The 24,523-nt window shown below is 42.9% G+C and overlaps 1 protein-coding gene across 7 annotated transcripts in view; it reads right to left on the bottom strand.

The window, feature by feature from the left end:
• The window catches only part of LOC126298395 (ligand of Numb protein X 2-like), a 524,161-nt gene that overhangs the window by 246,545 nt on the left and 253,093 nt on the right, over positions 1 to 24,523 (bottom strand). For all 7 annotated transcript variants that reach the window (XM_049989706.1, XM_049989703.1, XM_049989704.1 and 4 more), the window contains 2 exons: positions 15,900 to 15,992; positions 5,381 to 5,496 (listed from right to left, as the gene is read on the bottom strand). In XM_049989706.1, coding sequence (XP_049845663.1) covers positions 5,381 to 5,496; positions 15,900 to 15,992 — 209 coding nt within the window. The remainder of the gene's footprint in view (positions 1 to 5,380; positions 5,497 to 15,899; positions 15,993 to 24,523) is intronic.

Genomic DNA, 24,523 nt, shown 5'->3' with positions numbered 1-24,523 from the left:
CAGGATGATGAAGTATACGATTCAGATAATGCTGATCGTGGGCCTGGCTGTTTCCAGGACCTGGCATGTCTCCATATGTGAGTTAATATAAAATAAAATGTTTAAACTTGACATTTTTTTAAAAGTATTTGACTCCTTACCTCAGGAACTATCACAGATACATATGTCTTATTTTACACTATGTTACCTCTTAGTATACTGCACGTGCTGAACCACCAAAACATTTCTACTTCTAATGGTTTTTACTTAGAGAACGAACAGGGGACTTTTTCAAAAAAGTTGAACATAATTTTTGAAAAATCATAACAAACTAACTATTTGTCTGAATATTCTGATCCTGGTTCAGCAATCAAAAAAGGAGTGAAACTATACTTCCTAAAAATTTCAGATCTCTATCTCTCAAAGATTCTGAGATAATGGGTCATCAATATTGGAAATTTAACACTGTAGGTGTAGGACATATGTACGCCCCTTAATCGGTCGAGTAGCTCCTCACGAGGAGTGCCCCGGTCTAGTCAACCCACTGAGGGGAAAAAAAAATCCCTGGTGGTACCCGGAATCGAACCCAGGTCCACTATAGGGCAGTCAGCTGGGCTGTCCACTCAGCTCACTCCGTACGTAAGTAATAGGTATTTCGGTCAGTATAAACCATCTGAAAACTGAAATGCTTTTTGAATCGTAGCACATTGTAAATTTCTCGGCAGAGCGTCGCCACCTCACCTCACTTGCACATACAACAGAAATAGCGTACCTATGGCGTATGTAAAATAGTGTATAATTAGAACATGTGCACCTGTTCATGTGACACAAGTCCTGCTGAAGTAAATATTGATATTAGACGTGCCTTATCAGCAAATTGTGTTGTTTATAAAAAGATCGCAAATTCGTGACATATAAAAGGGGGAAAGAAGTATACTAAGAATAATTTGGACCAGTCTGCGTAGGTGGATTTTGGACAAAAAGAAAATCTCAGGAGTTACATCGACATACAGCGAACATCTGATACATTCAGGAAGAGAATTCTCCGACGTGGCAGATCAATGAATGTTACGAACAACTGACTGTTTGAAATGAAAGAGAGATTCAGGGAAAGGACATAACTACATTTAGAACACTCGTCGAAAAATCATCAATTTGTAACAACTGGAGTCAATAGAGCCTCGATAGAAGAACGGAAGATAAATTTTGGTGAGATCATAGTGAGATTTTGCGAGGAAAAAAGCAATCTCATAAAATAAATATGTTCCATCTCGCTCGTCGGTTGAGAAAAACTTGGGACTCTTATGTCCCTGCTTTGTTTCTCTGTTACAAAACACGTCCCGATTACAGTTCTATTTCGTCTTATCTTTTTCAGCACATTTCTTGTAATCCTCGTACACGCAACTGATGTCTTAAAATTCCTCTTCCAACTCTACTAACCTATGCGTCTGTAGTTTACTCTCCCTAAGGTCGATGTTATTGCATATTAGGCCAGGGTAAGTTGAACCTGTGTTCCTCCTCATCCTCCTTTAGCCTGCAAGGAATAGCGACGTGCCACTGCTCAAAGAAAAACTCTGAAGACAAATGTGATAAGATTTTTTTTCTCGAAAACTCAAACTCAACAAGCCAACATTTGTGAATGAAACGTTGGAATAAATAACCACCTTCCCCGGGCATTATTAACGTAAAAACTGGATAAAACAATCCCTCTGAAGACAGTCTTAGCATTTCTTCACTACTGTGTAAATGGCGTTCTGAGATGCGAATACTGACTAAATATCTGTAAGCACTTCTTCTGCAATACGTATAATTCTGCTCATGTTTTAATGAGACAAGCTCACTGAGTTTCCTGATCTGAATTACCCATCTAATAAACTAATCTATGCCATTAATGAAACCTTTTTAATGTAGGTGCATTTCGTAATTCACTTCATTCTAGGAAGTATTTAGAACTTTTAAAAGGAATTTGACATGGAGTGAACTCCCATCTGCCCACAATATCACGACTTTTAGTCCAAGTCACTACTCAAAAGATAAGCTCAGTTATTGACGAGACATACTTCAGATCCTGTCACCATCCTTACACAACTCCCACAGCTACCCTACGTTTCCTAACAACGTGTATTATTTAAGTAGTTCCTCTCCATTGGACCTATTGCTAACTTCCAAAATATTCCTAATGGCACTCCTGATAACGTCTCTACTCTCTCTCTCTCACCCTCTCACCCCTCTTGTAACCTGTCGCGCTGCTGTGTATCTTCTAATTCTGCAATATATGGGAAGTACCCCACTGTCATAGTCAATCATTTGAAGCTGCAGAACGAACAATACATTATTTGCTACTAGTTTCAGTCAATATTAACATCTGGCGATATAAAATATTTCATTTATACTAATGATATTCGTGTTAATTCATACTAGTAGCAAATAAAGTATTGCTCCCTCAGAATGTTTACTAAGAAATTCTTCTTGTAATGGTGTCTAACAGAAAGAGAGGAAACTAGGGGCGATGTCATTAGAGACGGATTGGGCAAGGAAGGCGAAGGAATACGCCTGTGTATATTTTGAACGAACCGTGGAAGCCTAAATCTGAAAGAGATCGAGTGTAGTGGGTTTAAATTGTGCCTTCATCCGGCCGACTGTTCATCTGTCATGGAACTCAAATGATACTCCGCTAGACTGGTTGCTACTTTCACTCTACGCCACACTCCATTACTCAACAACTTCCGACAATTCACTCGTTTCTCATTAATGATCAAATTTTACAACAATTTGATACAAATGTAACGAAATGATGAAGTTTCACAGAAAAATAACGATATTAACGACTTCCAGTTACCCAGAAACGCCAACGCGCAAACACGAAAGACTGATAACCACTTCCTCGTAACCTTGCTTAACATCCAGGTGATAAAAGTAAAGTGAAAGAACACTTTCCTTCTCAGTTAAATTCAACAGTAAACATAATACGAGACCGAAAATTACACACAGAAGTGATAAATTTCCTCGAAGTTAGTCTACGAAATTAGACGGAAACGTTTTCTGAGATGCATCTATTTAAATTCGCGGATACTTGAAAGCGACGAGCTCCACGCGATGTGAGAAACTGCACTAGTGATGAATGCAGACCGCTTCAAATAGAACGGCGTGCCTCACTCCACGTGTGCGCTTCGCAAAGCTGATGTCCGCGGTTGATTCAGCTTCTGTCGACAGGGCATCCATCAGCAAAACTGAGCTCTAAAACCTCTGATCAGACGATAACTGTATCTGCCCTAGCTATGAAAGGACGTTTGGTGGAAAATGGAGGCCAGTGAATGGCTAACGAAGCGTTCGCCCGGTGACGTTTCGACCCTATCACAAGCCAGATATTGTCCGCTACATTAACCTCATGGCAAGAACAACATTTAGCTCCAATCACATATCGAAGGCAGTCAATCTCTGTCCTGACAGCGGATTACTGACTCGGCAATTTCACTGGCAATCTGCAACTTTCGAATATGTTATAATAATATTTCCACAAAAACTAGCACAATGCTCCTACATGAAATTTCGTTACGATTTTTATCGTAGAGTCTGGACGTAACAGCACTGCCTAATGGATTGCACCAGTAATTCTAAAAGTGAACTCAGCTATATATGATAAAAGATACGAGATGTTTGTTTTGCGTTCTATGATCACTGCCCTGGCTATCATGCATCCTGTGGTAATCACAGGCACCGTACAGTCCGTATCTGTGGAAAAGACTTCCTGGAACTTCTGCTGCAATCTCTAGCCACCTACATTGTAAATGCAAGTTATAAGAACAGATGCTTGAAGACAGTGGTGTCGTCATATGGCAGCTGAAAAAATATAACTTTATTACTCCAACAAATGGAGAAAGAGTGATAATAAAAGTACTTTGTGATACGAACAAATATATCTTCTGGAACGTTTCTTCGTGCACTTCGTTCACAAAGGCTTTTTCAATGTTCTCTTTTCTCCAACAGTGTAGGCCTATCGTTCAGCACTGTAATCCTCTCCAATTCAAATCATCCTTCACCTGGCTTCTCCACCCTGTTTGTGACCTTCCAATTAGTCTTCTTCCAGATTCTGTCCATCTCAGAGTTGTTCTAGGTTGTCTTTTTCTCCAATTCTTTCAATGTGGCCAAAACATTTGAGACTGTTTCTTTCCAAAGTTTCTTTTACAGAACTGACCTGAAGTGTGTTTCGTATTGTTTAATTTCTTATTTCTGCTCCTGCTTCTTCAATTATCCTCTGGTACTTACTTCCAATTTCTGCTCATTGTTTATTCACAGCATACTACTACTGTCAATCTGTTAACGACATATGCTACATATTTCAAATATATATGGCATAATGGTATATAAATATACAGCTACAATAAAGGGAAACGCTTTAGCAAAGGCCTCTAAGAATTTCTGACCAATTTACTCCAAATTTTTGCATGATACTCTAATAAACGTTCGGACGGACATAAGCTACGTTCTTGTTTAAATATATGAGGTATATAATAATATACAAAGAGGAAATTATGTTAGCAAATATCTCTAAACGTTCTTGACTGACTTAGGACGTATATCTAGTTCCCATGCACATTTATAAATTGCGAAGCATTGTCGGGTTCGCTTTTATTGTACTATTTTCACCCTTACTCCAATTCCTACCACTGAAGGTGCGCAGAAAAATGAGGGCAGCGTACGCGTCCATGAACGCCCGAATTCCTCTATTTGGACCGCCACGGTCATCACGTACTACGTATGTTCAAGGAAACAATTTGTTTATTACCACTTACGCCGACACCTGTTCCCAAAAAATAAAAAAAAGAAAGGCATTTAGTGAGCACTGCATCTTTCGTAGCTCATCGGCAGTAAACAATATAGGAAAAGACAGTTTGTTACTAACTGTAAAGAAGACACGTCAAGTTGCAGACAGGCACCATTGTGTAAAAAAACTCACATACAGCTTTCGGCAGCGCCTTCGTCAGTACACACACACACACACACACACACACAGTACCTTGTTCAGAGTCAAATGCTGTAGACAACAATACGTCGATTGCAGGGGTCGCCGGCAAAAGTATTGCAAATCATACGTATATTCAACTGCTGAGTAGTCATCCTCCAGAATTACTGCGCTACAGACACCAAGTTTTTCTTGGATCTCGACCGATGACGATGGATTGTAGGGTGAACAAAATGCTAATTTCTGTTGTATTTCGATCAATAATCAGTAAAAATTTCATTGTCAGAAGGAAAAAATTGAGTGTCTTTGGACCAAAAACGTCGTGTTACCATGCACCGATGAAGACAAACCATTTCTCAAGTTTGGTTCGTACTATCCAAAAGCTTATTAATTATAAACATTAAAGGACACTCTGAAAGTGGTTATTCTTTACGGTACCTTTTTGATGGACATCGTGTTGGACGGATTTTGTGCGTGGCCGGGATGAGCAAGAGGAACTTTTGTTAACATGGTGCTGAGTCTGGGCTTTCTCCAGATTCACAGTCGCCGGGCACCTGAGAAAATGAAACATACACTGAAAGCTATATCAACATTAGTAGTACGGTAATTTTTCATGACTAGTGGCTAATAATTTTCGTTACTGACGGCACTAATAAAGGAGTAGTTTAGTGTTTAACGGCTCGTCAACAACGAGCTCATTAGAGACGGAGCACGAGCTCGGATTAGGGAAGGATGGAGAAGGAAAGCGGACGTGCCCTTTAGAAGGAACCATTTAATGATAAAATTCCTGCAACTAACTTTGCTTATGTAATTATGTATGGTAAAAAGAATCTTACATATGATGTACAGCACAATATATTAACGGAATCTTTTTAAGCAAGATAGACAAGATAGCCCTTTTCATGCAGATAATGCTAGCTTTTTGAATTTTTAACATAGGTTACTATCTGGCTGAGAAATAACAAAAATCGATCTATTTGGATGCTGGCAGGAGGCGGCTGCAAAATAGAGATCCCGCCTGCGATAGAGAACTAGTAGACTGACTGATTCAGTAAGTGGGCGCGATTAACATAGCAATCAAACGACATCTTCCTCTTCACTCCATTTACTTATTTCCGTCTCGATTGCTCAGTATATCTGTACTTCTCACACAGCGGTTGATAACTTCATTCACAGATGGCGCTGAGACAGTGTCCATTCAGAACAGTATGGGAATAAACTTCATGATGATTGTGTTTGGTTTGTGGGGTGCTCAAATGCGCGGTCATCAGCGCCCGTGAAACGTCCTAATTTTTTACACAGTCCAGTGTTTTACACAGTCCAGTGTTTTACACAGTCCAGTGTTTTACACAGTCCAGTGTTTTACACAGTCCAGTGTTTTACACAGTCCAGTGTTTTACACAGTCCAGTGTTTTACACAGTCCAGTGTTTTACACAGTCCAGTGTTTTACACAGTCCAGTGTTTTACACAGTCCAATCCAGCCACTGTCACTGATGATGTTGATGATGAAATGATGAGGACAGCACAAACACCCCGTCCCCAGACAGAGAAAATCCCCAACCTGGCCGGGAATCCAATCCAGGACCCTGGAACCCAGAGGCAGCGACGCTAGCTACTAGACCACGCAATATACTTCGTTTTTCACGTACAAATTATTTTTTAATCTCAATTTGAATGCTCACATTCATTACAATTAATCTCTTCTAAAAAAAAAGAAAGGCATAATGTAAAGAAAATAATGTATTTCCATCCGAAATAAATCGATGAACATATATCCATTTGAATGTTTATCACTCAAATATCTACTAGATATACGGTTTGTAAACGGTTTTTACTAGCTTGTAGAGGCAAAGCTGGTGCTTTAGCTAATGGTTTGGCTGGCAATTACTAAATCATTTGCTGTCCTACATTCTTCGAGAACATCTGACAGCCAATCTGGCAGCTCAACAAAAATATGGTTCAAATGGCTTTGAGCACTATGGGACTTAATTTATGAGGTCATCAGTTCCCATAGAAATTAGAACTACTTAAACCTAACTAACCTAAGGACATCACGAACATTCATGCCCGAGGCAGGATTCGAACCTGCGACCGTAGCGGTCTCGCGGTTCCAGACTGTAGCGCCTAGAACCGTTCGGCCGCTCTGACCGGCGCAGCTCAACAATCTACAAGCAGAAGAAGATAGGACAGTAGCAGTGTCACAGAAAAAAAGTGACACATCCGCAGCAGCAGAAATACCCAAAGGCTGGAAACAATAAGCAACAAAGAAACAAATGGCAAGGAAAAATCTTTCGGGTTTCTCCGAGTGGCCTGGAGTTTTGCTTAATTTTACTAATATTTTTTTTTGTATAGATGGAGCTCCTACTCAAGAATTTCAATAATGCAAGCAATCTTAAATTATTTAAAAGAATTAGAGAGCTAGAAGTAAATGTTTTGTACAGCATTGCTAGATGCGGTTAACTTAATACTACATATAGAGAAAAAATTTGTATGGAGCATAATAACGAGTTTAAGATTATTGTATATATATATATTTCAAATAAATAAGTAATTGGGTTTTCAATTTTTTGAAGTAGTACAGATTCAATTGAGATACAAAGAAAATGAAAAATATTAATAATGAGTCTCATGATTTGGAATTTTTAGTTTAATTAATATTAATACTCTTACTCGCCACTGCGCTGGCACATATACATTTTCTCAAATGAGTCAGATCTTAGTTTCTTACCAAATCATGATTCATTACAAAATTATTTTTTAAATAAAAATATATAAAAATTGTTTTTGTAATAAACGAATTTATTTCCCTAGTTTCTTTAATTGATTTCTTTGTACAAAATAATATAAAAAACTTAAAAATTTAGCTTTTTTAATTGAAATTTGATTAAGTGAGCTAGAAATAAAGCGGAGCATGGCAGACATATTTTTTAGGTTCTGCGACACCCACTGAAAATATATCAAAATTATACATAAAAATAGCTAAATTTTCTATTTTTTTAAGAGTGGAAATCATATATGATTTTTATGGCTCGCCAGAAACTTTGAAATTATTTCGCCAGACTCTGATGACCACATACTTCTCTTACAGTGGAAATTACATAAAATGACTGATGGAATGCCCATGGATTCGCCACTGTCATCAGCCATTAGCTACCTCTTTTACAGATTTTGAAGAACTAGCGCTGAACAGTGCTCTCTTCCAGCCATCTTTCTTCTTCAGATATGCTGACGATATACATGGTGGTCGGAAATTCCAGTTACAGACTTTAAGGACTTGTAGAGGGGAGTGAGTACATCGTATTTTGAATAGGATCCCATGTCCGGAAACGTCAGCCAACGAGACTACAGAGCGTCAAAGTAACAGGCGCGGGCGTCTGTAAATCTACGTATACACGGGATGATTTCGTGATGATGTTACAGACTTTCTAGGATGATGGAGAATGATATGTATTAATCTGAAGGAAGGATCCCCGTACCGTAAACAAACGAGTCGAAACTTATAAACGAAAATCGTTCTGATACCTCTGACAGTTGAATGCATGTACCGGTTCTTGTGCTGTGAAGAGTGTGGGGCTGGTGACTTTCAGTGGTGGTAGTGTGGACAAAAACGAGAAAAAATGTCCAATAAACGTGGGCTCTAAATTGCATACCTGAGGAGCTAATGTGAAACACATCTCCTCTACTGAGCAAGTGTTCATAGCTGTTAAGGTACACCCGCGCCTATAATTTTGACGCTCTGTAGTCTCGTTGGATAACGTTTCCGGACATGGGTTCCTATTCAAAATACGATGTACGCACTCCCCTCTAAAACTCCTTGAAGTTTGTAACGGCAATTGCCGACCACCCTACATTTTTAATCTGGTCGCATAACAGTAAGGCGCTACAGCAGTTTCTTGATCAGTTCAATGGTATACATTCCAACGTAAGATTTGCAGTGGAGGTGGACAAGGACGGGAAGTTACCTTTTTTGGGTGTGTTGCTTGAAGGGAAATCAGATGGACGACTCCATCATTCTGTGTACAGAAAACTGACGCATACAGATCAGTATCTCAACGGCTGTAGCTTTCACCATCCAGCTCACAAGACAGCTATGCTGAACACTTTAATACTCAGAGCCAGAACTATTTCGGACATTGACCACCTCGGTTCCGAGACTAAGCATCTGAAGATAATGTTAAGAGGAAACGGGTATTCTGTCCGTGTCATCAGATCAACGCTGTTGAGAAAACCAAGACGTGAGTCTTTCAAACAAGCCAAGAGAACCAACACACAGCGCGGCTTCCGTTCTGCTGTGAAACAAGTAGCAAAATAAGTAGAGTGTTAAACAGGCAAGGAATCCGACCGGTCTTCCGGTCACGCAGAAAAATTAAAGAAGTGTCGCGACCCATTGAAGATAATGTTGGTCTGAGAGTGCCGGGAATTTATAACATTCCTTGCGAGTGGGGCAAGAGTTACGTAGGCCAGTCTATACGGACGGTTGCCGATCGTTGCGTCGAGCACCAACGTCACCTTACATACAGGCATTTGCATAAACCAGTGGTGGCAGAGCACAGCCTGTTAAATAAGCACAAGATCTTGTTTGAACAAAAGAGAATACGAGCTCACACTTCGAACTTTCGAACTATTAGGTGGAAATCTACGGAAGCGTGCACCTGACAAGGAAAAACACACTGAGGAATACATCCCGTAATTCACCGCCTGATACGATCGATGGCATTGCAAGCAACGCTGGAGAGCGCAACCTCTGTACGCGCCATCATGACATAATCCAGCCAATCGGATGCCGTTCTGGGGGTGTAAAAGAGGGAACCTTGCCAGCTCACAACAGCCAGTGTTGATCTCTGACGAGGATGATGGCAAATATCATCGAAAGTTTCTAATTTTATCTGAATTTGACGCGGCAAGAGAACCGAGAAATTTTTATGCATATATATAAGTTTTTAAAATAGCTATATTTTCAATTTTTTACTGAAAAATTTTGCTATTTTTATATATAATTTTGACATATATTGAGTGGGTGACTCAGAACCTACAAATTATATCTACTTTCGAGTTTTCGTGGGGGAGAGCATTTAAAGATGCCGCACAAATGTTCATGACGAACAACGGAGTTGGCGTCCTTCGGTCATTAATGAAAGTTTGGTGCAGGAAGTGGACAATAAGGTGAGACAAAATAGACGCTTTACGATTTCCTCCTTGCGGGATGACTTTTCTAATGTTTCTCGTAGTGTTTTGTATGGCATTGTGACCGAGCACTTGAATTACCGAAAACGTTGGGTACCGAAAATGTTGACGGATGTTCACAAAACTGAACGTTTAGACAGTGCATTGACTTTCCTTGAGCGGTACCACAACGACGGTGATGATTTCTTATTCCAAATTGTTACGGACGATGAAACATGGGTGGCCTACATCACACCAGAATCATGAAAGTTGAGCAAGGGCAACGTTTTGCTGCAAGACAATGCCCGTCCGCATGTGGCGAATCGGACCAAAGATCTCATCACATCTTTTCGATGGGAAACTCTAGATCATCCACCGTACAGCCCCGATCTTGCGTCCAGTGACTACCACCTGTTCCTGTATTTGAAGAAACACCTGGGCGGTCAGCGTCTTCAAGACGATGTCAAAACAGTGGAGATGCAGTGGTTAACAAGTCAGGCGGCAGACTTCTATGAGGAGCGTATCCAGAAACTGGTACAACGTTATGACAAGTGCCTCAATGTTGACGGGAATTATGTAGAAAAGTAGATTAAGGTACAATCTTTCATGTAAAAATAAAATTACTGAGATATCTTAGCACGTCTTTTTAATTTCAAAACGGTACTTACTTAAAAAAACACGCCTCACCAACATTTTAGAAACGAGCATCGTTAATAGTGCCGCTGCCCCCCCCCCCCCCCCCCTTCCCACTGTTCTATGCCGTATTAACCCGCTCTTGGTTATTTTGTTTGCTGCCACGATCTTTTGCTTGGTATTACCGTTCCAGTTTATCAGTCGATCTAGAATGATCTGAAGGTATCGTACTGTGTTCTGAGCTCTTATTCTCTTCCCTCATAAATTCACTGCTGTATTTTCTGGGGGGGGGGGGGGGGGTTCTGCATATATGGGATTAAATTCGTGTGTGCAAAGATAATTAGTTGCGACTTGGATTGACCTGGGCGTATGCACCCGTTTTCTATCCATTCTTGGCGGGATGGCCGTGTAACGGTTAGTCTTAAGCGCGTCCACAAGGGACGGCGTCGACCAGGCGGAATTGCGTCGAATGGAGCAGACTATCCGTACGTGCGGAGCAGTGTTGCGGTGTGTGTGCCCGCCTGTCAATAAAAGTACAAAACGAGGACTGTTGTAACAAAGCGCTCACGAACGAAACATTTTCTTTGATGAACTGGCACAGAGCGGAACTTGTTCGTTATTGCGCACAGCGGCGCGGTTTAACGTCCACACCGAGCGCGGCGCTCTGTCGAACCTCTCTCTTTGGTTTTGCGGCCGGTGTGGTCGTGGTTTTGGAAGACACGGCTTCGTTTGTTGGGGGCATGACACAGGGATGCGGGAAACGGAGTTGCCAAAGTCTTTTACGTTTCCACTTCAGTACGGACAAAGTTTGTGCTTAGTACGATGGGTGATCGGAAACTAAAGTTACAAAGCTGCAGTGAAACGCGTGTATTTGCTTTCACGCATCCAATACAGCCAGCAGGCAGTATATACACTATTGGCCATTAAAATTGCTACACCAAGAAGAAATGCAGACGATAAACGGGTATTCATTGGACAAATATATTATACTAGAACTGACACGTGATTACATTTTCACGCAATTTGGGTACATAGATCCTTTGAAATCAGTACCCAGAACAACCACCTCTGGCCGTCATAACGGCCTCGATACGCCTGGGCATTGAGTCAAACAGAGCATGGATGGCGTGTACAGGTACAGCTGCCCATGCAGCTTCAACACAATACCACAGTTCATCAAGAGTAGTGACTGGAGTATTGTAATGAGCCAGTTGCTCGGCCACCATTGACCAGACGTTTTCAATTGGTGAGAGACCTGGAGAATGTGCTGCCCAGGGCAGCAGTCGAACATTTTCTGTATCCAGAAAGGCCCGTACAGGACCTGCAACATGCGGTCGTGCATTATCCTGCAGAAATGTAGGGTTTCGCAGGGATAGAATGAAGGATAGAATAACGGGTCGTAACACATCCGAAATGTAACGTTGCCGCCGTCAATGCGAACAAGAGATGAAGAGACGTGTAACCAATGGCACCCCATACCATCATGCCGGGTGATACGCCAGTCTGGCGATGACGAATACACGCTTCGCATGTCCGTTCACCGCGATGTCGCCAAGCACGGATGCGACCATGATGCTGTAAACAGAACCTGGATTCATCCAAAAAAATTACGTTTTGCGATTCGTGCACCCAGGTTCGTCGTTGAGTACACCATCGCAGGCGCTCCTGTCTGTGATACAGCGTCAAGGGTAACCGCAGCCATTGTCTCCGAGCTGATAGTCCACGCTGCTGCAAACGTCGTTGAACTGTTCGTGCAGATGGTTGTTGTCTTGCAAACGTCCCCATCTGTTGACTCAGGGATCGAGACGTGGCTGCACGATCCGTTACAGCCATGCGGATAAGATGCCTGTCATCTCGACTGCTAGTGATACGGGGCCGTTGGGATCCAGCACAACGTTCCGTATTACCCTCCCGAACCCACCGCTTCCATATTCTACTAACAGTCGTTGAACTTCGACCAACGCAAGCAGCAATGTCGAGATACGATAAACCGCAATCGCAATAGGCTACAATCCGACCTTTGTCAAAGTCGGAAACATGATGGTACGCATTTCTCCTCCTTACACGAGGTTCAAATGGCTCTGAGCACTATGGGACTTAACTTTTGAGGTCATTAGTCCCCTAGAACTTAGAACTACTTAAACCTAATTAACCTAAGGACATCACACACATCCATGCCCGAGGCAGGATTCGAACCTGCGACCGTAGCAATCGCACTGTTCCGGACTGCGCGCCTAGAACCGTGAACCCACCACGGCCGGCCCTTACACGAGGCATCACACCAACGTTTCACCAGGCAACACCGGTCAACTGCTGTTTGTGTATGAGAAATCGGTTGGAAACTTTCCTCATGTCAGCACGTAGTAGGTGTCGCCACCGGTGCCAACGTTGTGAGAATGGTCTGAAAAGCTAATCATTTGCATATCACACCATCATCTTCCTGTCAGTTAAATTTCGCGTCTGTAGCACGTCATCTTCTTGCAGTTATTTTAATGGCCAGTAGTATACATTATGTTATTTTTCGACATAGTCTCCATCTCTATTCAGGCACTTGTCGCTTCGTGGAATGAGTCTGAGTGTATCCTCCTTGTATGAATCGTGTCCTTGCTTGTTCAGCCACGTTGTAGCGAAGTGCTTCACCACCTCGTCTGAAGCGAATCGTCGGCCTCATAGGTGCTCCTTTAAGTTCTCCTGCATCAGCTCCTCCATACCACTTTTATTCAAATATGTTGAGGCCTTGATTTGTCTGCCACTGCGATCCTCTTCGGTGACGTTTGTCTACCGGCCTCTGACACCATTCTGCGAAATGCGGACGAGACATTACATTCTCTCGCTAAACCTCTATAAGCTGCCGGTGAATTTCCGCCGCGGTTACACGTTTCGTTCACATAAATCGAATAACTGAACGGATTTCTTTGCGACACCAGTCTTCCAAACGAGTCGCCGTTTGTGTTCACCTGTAACAACACAACTAGCGCTGTACGTGGCGGGTGGATGAAACTCTGCACAGTTGATAAAGGCGTTAATCAGAATTACCGCACACTAATAATTTCTCTATAGCAGTTGAAACTCAAGGAATATCGGTGTTGCAGCTTTAGTTTCTGACCCCTCCTTGTAACACTCGATATTTTGTAGATATCGAGTGCACAAGTTAGCCAGTTCTCGTCATTGTCCAAAAATGTAGACTTTAATGTTATGTATTTTGTGAATCTTGCCTAACACCGAGTATACAAATAAAAGAAGCGGTGAATCATTCATGGTTTCCACTAAAGTGCTCTTCATATAAAGTTTACTGCTAGACAAATCTTTAATTATCTCCTTATCACGGGTGAGTGAACCATAGTATCGGACTTGGGTCACAAGAATTTCCATCCCTACTGGTAGTTTCTACACCTAATCATCCTACATTAAACGTGAGCAACATACATGAATATAACGTAGCGACATACCACATGAACTCTTCTAACACGGAACGTCCAATTGCTCTCTCCCTTACACCTGGTCCAGTTGTAATTCTCAGGTTCGCCCACAGCCTTTTCTATTCAGTTTTCTCGAAGGCAGAAGTTAAGTCGCATAGTGCTCAGAGCCATTTGAAGTACAGCTTTCATCTGCCAGCAACTTTCAGCTCAATATTCGACCACGACATTTCCATAGTTCATACAGTCATTACCGAATTTATATCGCGAATTTGTGTGTGTGTGTGTGTGTGTGTGTGTGTGTGTGTGTGTGTGTGTGTGTGTGTGTTCTTAGCGTAAGTTATTTTAAGTAGTGTGTAATTCTAGGAACCGATGACCTCAGTAGTTTGGTCCCTTAGGAATTCACACACATTTGAACATTTTGTCTTGTTGACAGAGATATAGAACAAATTATAGCTTTCTTGTACGTAAAGCAGGCAATGTGCTTTGGGAAGACTTATTAAAATTATGGTACATGTAGTTCTAATATAGATCTGCAATTTGTCTCTGGAGGAGTAATAGCAGCTCAGATGTTGTTGATCATGACGTCTTTTCCGGATACAGCTCCTAAAATTCGAATACAAACGTGTTTTATTTTTTAGCTGGATATGGGAGACTGTCTTGTTAATGGATTATTCGATAATGATAGGATGCAATACCTCGATACTCCACTTTTAAAAAATCAGTCATGAGCTATAATGATTTGCTAATGCCTATTCATTAATCCTTTCGTCAGAAAAGTTGGTTGTGTCGGAAATATGGTTTTTATTTGCAGCTACTATGGTTATCAGATGCACAATCCTTCCAGAGGTTTTTTTTAGGATGTAAATAATCTGTAAAAAAATATATTTACAGTAATTCTGATAACGCGAAGGAGATGGTGGTGGTGGTGGTGGTGTTATGGGCGCTCAACAGTGTAGTCTTTAGCGCCCGAACGGAAACCACAACGGAGTCCTGTTTGTGTTCCTGGTAATAATATAGACCAAATTATACCTTCCCGCTGAGTGAAGGAGGAATTGTTTGTCGAGCAGACTTTACCTATTAAAGTTTTCGTACTTCTATGTATCTATACGACTGATTTGCAGTTTCTTTCGTACTTGTATATATAACCATAAGATTGATCTGCAATTTCTCTACCGCGGGAGTAATACTAGATTAGATGTCACTGATCATGATGTATTTTTAATGTTATCGAACACATTTTATATTTTTAGTTGGATGTGTACATGTTGTAGAAGACCGTAGTTTTAACGAATTATTCAGAAATGGCAGGATATAATACCCTGATACTGTGCTTAATTACGACATCAGGACATTTAATGGTTTATAAAACTATTCACTGTATGCCTACAATTTTAATGTGGAAATCGATCACAGTGATACTGGCAGCTCTTTGTAGGCAATGTTATGGCTGAATTTAGAGTTACTCCACCGGATAATTGGTATTATCTCACCCGCCCAAATGACTTCCTATAGAACTGCTACACAACAACATCCCAAGAACTGACAATATGGAATTATATGAAAACAATTTCTGACTGTCTCATGTCATCTGAGATTCTCGAACAATGTTAACATGAATTGGAAGTAAAATTACACGTTTCTAAAATGTTTCGTGAAGAAACTAAAGATACTAATGAATGATGCCAATGATACCACTGACACCAATGAAAGAACACTGACTAGTGTAGCACAAGGAACGTACCTTTTTTTAAGATGATCCTGGAGGTCGCCTCTTGAGAGCACTTTATCACAAACATCTGTGTTGGGACACTTGACGGATAACTTTTCTAACAATCTGAAAGAAAGAAAAAACATCTTCACAAATATGTTAAATATAGAGGGACACAGAAGAAATGGTAAATATTCAGCAGAGATCGCTCGATGCAAGCATGTCTAGTAAACATGGTCTCTAAAATGCATACTGTAAGAGCTATGGACACTTCATCTTAGATACTGTGAAACAAATCTCTTCTACCGCAAGCTCTTTGCTTTCTATATTTTGAGGGGATGCAGTACGGACAAAAACAAGATAAAACTGTATAGTAAACATGGGGGGGGGGGGGGGGGGTTGTGCTGGCGGTGGGGCGAAGGAGGGGGGAGGGTGCAGGCGGGTTGGCGTGGGGGATGGCGCCGGAGGGGCTGGTGGAGTAGGGGGGAGGGGGGAAGGGGAGAATAAGGGATTGATGACCGTCGCTGTTTGGTCTCCAAACACGTACTCAGCACCAACATCTTAAGGTAAGTATTTTAGCACCCACGCTTACTGGACTTTTTTCCTTGTTTTGGTCCATATAACCACTTATGAAAATATGGACAGCACAGAGCTTAGGTAGAAGCGATTTTTTTCACAGTATCGAAGATGACGTAGTGCTCATAGCTCTGAAGTTATGCATTTTAGAGCTCATGTTTACTACACTTTTTTGCTTCGAATGAGCCTTCTTGTCATACCCTGAATACTGACCTTCCCTCCTGGAACACACACTATAAAAAGCATGACAACTGACAACGTCCGTGGCAGAATGATAAGTAAAACGCAAATGTACTGCGCAGAAATACGCTGAGAGCGCCGATAATATTCAACTACACACCTGACAATCAATCATAAAATATTGATGAATATGTATCTAGAGTGGCCTAGGTGGAACAGCCAACATTGATTTTCACTTGCCCAATAATGCATGTTTTGCAAATTAATATTTGCATGGGTTGTGAATGGAGCCTCGCCATTAAATAAAATCAAATTAATAAATGTGTCATCCCTCTGAATCTGAAGTTGAGCCCATCGGCAGAATTCAATGTGCATATCGACTTGTTATTCGACGGCATACATCATTCACATTCGGTTGATTCGACGATACTAGTCATACCGTTCCTATTAGTGCTGTATTGCAAAACCATCGAATGGTATTTAAATGTCAATGGCATGATAGAGGGATACGCCATATTCGGCGAATATTTGCTATTTGCACGATATACGAGAGAGAATTGTCAGAGCATGTGCTTCGAAGTACCAAACTACAGCATCTCATTTAGAAAAACAAAGTTGACCTTCATATCTCTGACCCGACCCCACCTAGCAACAAAAGATCAACGTCGTATTGTCGCCCCCGTTGTCCCATGCAACTTTTGTTCCACAAACTTTTCAGCTACTATCATACATTCGGAGTTATTCTCGGTGGCAACAGTTGGTGACACACCCTGTATAAGAGTATTTACAGCGAACAAAGATGCCACACAGATTCGAAGAACTCTAAGGAGTGCTCATTAAAGAACGAAAGAGGCACCCTACATCATCATCATCATCATCATCATCATCATCATCATCATCCTTCGAGCAGTTCCTCAGTATTGCTCGTCAGTCTACTAACGATTTTATGTATCGAAGTAGCATTTTCTGCCACTGTAGCACACCGAACCGTACTAAAAACGACGCGTTTTTGAGAGATTTTTAATGTGGTGTATCACTGAAATCACACATTTTTGTAATAAGCGAAAAACACGAAATATAGCACGCTAGTTTCAGAATTACTAAAATCGAGATGGCTGTTTCTCGATTTGCTTCCTTCAGCCAATCGTATCACAGACACGTGGTCTCATCAGCGAATCATAGCATCGAGGAGGGTACAGGACATGTCATCTAGTCAGCCAATCACAAAATCTCTTTTCCGTCGTTCTAACAGACAAATGCCTCGAAAAAATATTACGCGTAATATGTGGAAACTGACACAGTCTATGATAGCTATGAAACTAACACTGCCAAATCAATAGTAACACGGCCGAGCCCGCTTTGAAGCGGGACTCAGGCCCCAAGAAAGAAAGTAAGTTTGCTCACTCTATAAATATTTTGGAGGAGGACAAACACTTAGTGGCTAATAAGTGTGTGGAAAGTCAAAACTACAGAACACGAAGACAGAGAGGAGTTAAAAAACGACCATACGTCAGTCCCTACTGACATAATAGAAGACAGCTAAAAACAGGAACGTGGAAAAAGGTCTACAAAAGACACCATACTGAAACGGAGGTCAGAAACAAAAAATGAAATGAATTGATAATTAAATCAAGACCCTAAGTTGCCGACAGGCGTTGGTATACATCAACAGGGTTAGTTGAAAATGTGTGTCCCGACCGGAACACGAACTCGGGACCTCCTGCTTACATGGCAGACGCTCTATCACTGAGTCACCGACCGCACAGCAGATAGTGCGACTGCAGGGATTTATCTTTTGCACACTCCCGTGAGACCCACATTCCCGACTTAATGTCCACACTCCACATTCGTAGTACCCCTGTCCATTACACTCATTACTCGCGGCAGACAATCTTACCGAGTCCCGTAAGAGTTCGGGCAATGCATGCGTGTGCATCCGCATAGAAGGTCAATGGGCAGTTAACTGTGACATGTGACATGTCCGAAAGAACAGATACCATCTTCATATAAAAATTAAATGGCCGTCGCCATATTCCTTTGGTGGATTAAAAGTAAAATGCGGTCGACATCCCGTGCGTCATTTGCTAAAATGGCCGATAACTCAGACGGCAAACCCAAGCGGGAACGGTTAAAAATTGGGCACTACATCAGGAAGTGGCGGATAGTTAAAACTTGTGAGCAATGTGTACAAAGTTGTGGGGTAGCGCAACTCATCAAATGACGATGGCTAAAAAGACAGTACCCAATACGCAGCCTAGTTAAAAATGACCTCCTCCTGGCAGGAGGGCCGAGAGGAGATCGTCCAATCTGCTGCGGAAGTCTTAATAATCCTCAGCTTATTCCCGTCAAGGGAGGATCATTGCCGCTCCAAAGGGACACCACCTCCTGACAGACGGTTACACAGAGATCATCCGAAGGAACAGAGGAACTCGCGGACTGAGGTAAGAGGACGGCAACCTTGGCAGCAGCTTCAGCAGCCAGCTTTCCTGGCAGAATGACATGACCAGGAACCCACATAAACATCACACTGGCTCCACCAAGAGTGAGCAAGTGACAGTTTTCCTAGACCCACTGCACTAAGGGTTGCGCACTGTACAGAGTACTAAACTTTGAAGGGCGCTGAGTGAGTCGGAGCAGAGGATACAACTGAAAAGGCTGTGTCGCCGTATGTACTCAATGGCCTAATACAGGGCGAAGAGCTAGGCTGTAAATACTGAGCGGTTTGCTGGAAGCTGATATCGAAGGACATGGGTGCCAATGACGAAGGCACACCCGACCCCACGGTCAGTCCGAGAACCATCAGTGTATACAAAGGTGCTATTGCGAAGTTCCATGTGAAGATATTGAAATTGAAGGCGATAGACCGAGGTTGGAGTACTGTCCTTAGGAAGCGAATGAAGACCAAAGTTAATGGTCCGCTTCATGAAGATAAGGTGGTGAAGGGGTCACACCCCACTGGGCAAGTTGCAGTTAGTGTGAAGTTAAACCGCCGTTGCAAGTGCCAAAAGTGGACTCCAGGACGTAAACGAGAATAGGGCCATGACCCATAATGGCGATCAAAGAAATCATCGAAAAAGGGGCATAGAATGGGGGCCACGCATGGCAGACAAACGGCATGCATACCTGCTGAGGAGAAAGTCACGGCGGTAGGACAGTGGTAGTTCAGCAGCTTTAGCATACAGACTCTCAAATACGTCAGTGTAAAGGGCGCACATGGCCAAACGGATGCCACAATGGTGGATAGTGTTGAAACGACGAAAGAAGGATTTATGTGCAAACGCACGAACAAAGCACCCACAGTCGAGTTTCGAATGGACAAGGGACAGATATAAATGGAGGAGGGTGGTTCGATCAGCACCCCAGGAAGTACCACTGAGGACATGTAGGACATTCAGCAACCAAAAACAGCGGGCTGCCAGGTAAGACACATGGGAGTGACACCCTGATCAGAGAGATAAGATAGGATTTCGGCCTCAGTTAGACCGTCGAGCAGTCCGGTGTAAATTAAACCACAGGAAGAAATCAAAGCTCTATGGGCCTCAACACAACCAGGGTAACCGTGGAGAAGCGAGGCAGCAAGCAGTCGTTGTGCTTGAGAATCAGAAGTGGTCTCCAAAAGCGAAATATTCTGTAAACGAGCGCACGATTTCACACAGCCAGCAATTGCTTCAACACCTCTCTGAAGAATAAACGGATTTACTGTTGTTTAGGACTGACCGTCTTCAGTACGTGAGACCATGAGGAGCTGTGGTGCAGGGGGAAAGGTCTTTGAACCATTAGCCTCATTACGTATCTACGTTTTGTAGACGTTGAGTGGGAAGATGACTGACTCATTGAGAGCAAATTCCCCATGATTGCCAGCGTCTCCAATGGCGCGCTCCTTCCAACTGGGGGATCCCTTCACAAGGGGGAGCACGCACTTTAGGTGATTGATCACATCTCACGTCACACCTCTCGAACACCTGACAGAGGGACCAATCGGCAATTTTGGAAGGTTACAGTTTAAGCAGTCACTCCTCTCTGGGCCTGGCCTGTACCACGGGGTACGTGCGAACCCTCCATGTCGACCCAGGGCTGGGAATTACGCGTTACCCAGTCACCTGTCACGCGTCGGACGTATGGGCCGCCCCTCAGAAGAGCACAGGAAGGAAGAAGGAAAAAAGAGGATCCTCAAACGCCGAATCGGAGGAATGAGAGGAGAAAGGAAACAAAGAACGGAAAAGAGAGCGAAAAACAAAGGTGAGAATGTTCGTACGTCAGCGACAGAATGAGGAACATTCCCAATAATGCCAAAGACATGTCCTCCGACGGAGGGGAAAAAGAATAACAAAAGGATAGACATGAAGCACGGAAGGGAAAAAATGCTGCAAAGGCTCGGGCCCGTGGTAGTCCAGCACGAACCCGCCAAAGAGTGGCGAGCCCCCTGGGGGGAGGGCTGGAGGGAACTGACGCCATGAATCCTGCAGGGCTGTCCATAAATCTGTAAGAGTACGAGAGGGTGGAGATAGCTTCTGAACAGCACGTTGCAAGACATCCCAGATATGCTCAGTAACGTTCATTTCTGGGGAGTTTGATGGCCAGCGGAAGTGTGTAAACTCAGAAGAGTGTTCCTGAAGCCACTCTGTAGCAATTCTGGACATGTGGCGTGTCGCACTGACCTGCTGGAATTGCGAAAGTCTGTCAGGATGCACAATGGACATCGATGGATACAGGTGATAAGACAAGATGCTTACATACATGTCACCTGTCAGAGTCATATCTAGGCATATCAGGGGTCCCATACCATTCCAACTGTACACGTCTCACACCATTACAGAGCCTCCACCAGTTTGAACAGTCCCCTGCTGACATGCAGGGTCCATGTATTCATGAGGCTGTCTCCATACCGTCCATCCGCTCGATACAGTTTGAAATGAGACGCGTCCGACCGAGTAACGTGTTTCCAGTCATCAACAGTCCAATGACGCGGTGTTGACGGGCTCAGGCGAGGCGTAAAGCTTTCTGTCATGCAGTCGTGAAGGGTACACAAGTGGGTCTTAGCCTCCGAAAGCTCATATCGATGATGTTTCGTTGAATGGTCGGACGCTGACACTTGCTGATGGCCCAGCATTGAAATCTACATCTACACGATTACTCTGCAAATTCACATTTAAGTGCTTGGCAGAGGGTTCATCGAACCACAATCATACTATCTCTCTACCATTCCACTCCCGAACAGCGCGCGGAAAAAACGAACATCTAAACCTTTCTGTTCGAGCTCTGATATCTCTTATTTTATTTTGATGATCATTCCTACCTATGTAGGTTGGGCTCAACAAAATATTTTCGCATTCGGAAGAGAAAGTTGGTGACTGAAATTTTGTAAATAGATCTCGCCGCGACGAAAAACGTCTGCCGGCCGCGGTGGTCTCGCGGTTCTAGGCGCGCAGTCCGGAACCGTGCGACTGCTACGGTCGCAGGTTCGAATCCTGCCTCGGGCATGGATGTGTGTGATGTCCTTAGGTTCGTTAGGTTTAAGTAGTTCTAAGTTCTAGGGGACTGATAACCACAGCAGTCGAGTCCCATAGTGCTCAGAGCCATTTTTGAATAACGTCTTTGTTTTAATGACTTCCATCCCAACTCGCGTATCATATATGCCACACTCTCTCCCCTATTACGTGATAATACAAAACGAGCTGCCCTTCTTTGCACCCTTTCGATGTCCTCTGTCAATCCCACCTGGTAAGGATCCCACACCACGTAGCAGTATTCTAACAGAGGACGAACGAGTGTAGTGTAAGCTGTCTCTTTAGTGGACTTGTTGCATCTTCAAAGTGTCCTGCCAATGAAACGCAATCTTTAGCTCGCCTTCCCCACAATATTATCTATGTGGTCTTTCCAACTGAAGTTGTTCGTAATTTTAACACCCAGGTACTTAGTTGAATTGACAGCCTTGAGAATTGTACTATTTATCGAGTAATCGAATTCCATCGGATTTCTTTTGGAACTCATGTGAACCACCTCACACTTTTCGTTATTTAGCGTCAACTGCCACCTGCCACACCATATAGCAATCGTTTCTAAATCGCTTTGCAGCTGATACTGGTCTTCGGATGACCTTATTAGACGGTAAATTACAGCATCATCTGCGAACAACCAAAGAGAACTGCTCAGATTGTCACCCAGGTCATTTATATAGATCAGGAACACCAGAGGTCCCAAGACGCTTCTCTGGGAACACCTGATATCACTTCAGTGTTACTCGATGATTTGCCGTCTATTACTACGAACTGCGACCTTCCTGACAGGAAATCACGAATCCAGTTCCACAACTGAGACGATACCCCATAGGCCCGCAGCTTGATTAGGGTCGCTTGTGAGGAACGGTGTCAAAAGCTTTCCGGAAATCTAGAAATACGGAATCAACTTGAGATCCCCTGTCGATAGCGGCCATTACTTCGTGCGAATAAAGAGCTAGCTGCGTTGCACAAGAACGATGTTTTCTGAAACCATGTTTATTGCGTATCAATAGATCGTTCCATTCGAGGTGATTCATAATGTTTGAATACAGTATATGCTCCGAAACCCTACTGCAAACCGACGTCAATGATCTAGGTCTGTAGTTCGATGGATTACTCCTACTACCCTTCTTAAACACTGGTGCGACCTGCGCAATTTTCCAATCTGTGGGTACAGATCTATCAGTGAGCGAGAGGCTCTATATGATCGCTAAGTAGGGAGGTATTGTATCAGCGTAATCTGAAAGGAACCTAATCGGTATACAATCTGGACCTGAAGACTTGCGCGTATCAAGCGATTTGAATTGCTTCCCAACCCCTAATGTATCTATTTCTAAGAAACTCATGCTAGCAGCTGTTCGTGTTTCAAATTCTGGAATATTCCTTCGTCTTCCCTGGTGAAGGAATTTCGGAAAACTGCGTTCAATAACTCCGCTTTAGCGGCACAGTCGTCGGTAAAAGTACCATCGGCACTGCGCAGTGAAGGTATTGACTGCGTCTTGGCGCTTGTGTACTTTACACACGACCAGAATTTCTTCGGATCTTCTACCAAATTTCGGAACAATGTTTCGTTGTGGACCTATTAAAGGCATCTCGCATTGAAGTCCGTGCCAAATTTCGCGCGTCTGTAAATTTTAGCCAATCTTCGGGATTTTGCGTTCTTCTGAACTTCGCATGCTTTTTCCGTTGCCTCTGCAACAGCGTTCGGACCTGTTTTGTGTACCATGGGGGACGGGTTCCATCTCTTACCAATTTACGAAGTATGAATCTCTCACATGTATTTCTGAAAGTAGTTTCATTGCTGCATTTGCATAGTAACGGGAATCTCGTAACTAGAACTCGAAAACTGAACACCTATACACTGCCCAAAAATACTTATAAAAATTACTCGAAACAATTCTATAACGACATAAAGCTTGGAGAATAAGGCGAAAATATAAATTACATTAAAAATTCAAAATTTTCAATTGGCTCTGAGCACTATAGGACTTAACATCGGAGGTCATCAGTCCCCTACAACTTAGAACTACTTAAACCTAACTAACCTAAGGACATCCCATACATCCACGCCCGAGGCAGGACTCGAACCTGCGACCGTAGCAGCAGCGCGGTTCCGGGCTGAAGCGCCTAGAACCACTCGGCCACGGCGGCCGGCCATTAACAATTCTTATTTGATTCCAGCTGCATGCGTAGTATTTTCGCAGCGTTTGTCTCTTCATGCGACGAAAATGTGATGTTGCGATTGGCTGACTACATGACCTATCCTGTTCTCTGATTCGATGCTTTTATTGACTGACGAGGTCATGTGTCAGTGCTGTGATCGGCGAAAGCAAAGCGAAACGCCGACACCTTAATTTCAGTGTTTCCGGAGCTAGCAGGCCTTATTTGGTGGTTTAAGTATTT

This window comes from Schistocerca gregaria, chromosome X, assembly GCF_023897955.1.
Source record: "Schistocerca gregaria isolate iqSchGreg1 chromosome X, iqSchGreg1.2, whole genome shotgun sequence".
Classification (NCBI taxonomy): Eukaryota; Metazoa; Arthropoda; class Insecta; order Orthoptera; family Acrididae; genus Schistocerca; species Schistocerca gregaria.
This window is presented reverse-complemented; position numbering and strand designations above follow the sequence as displayed.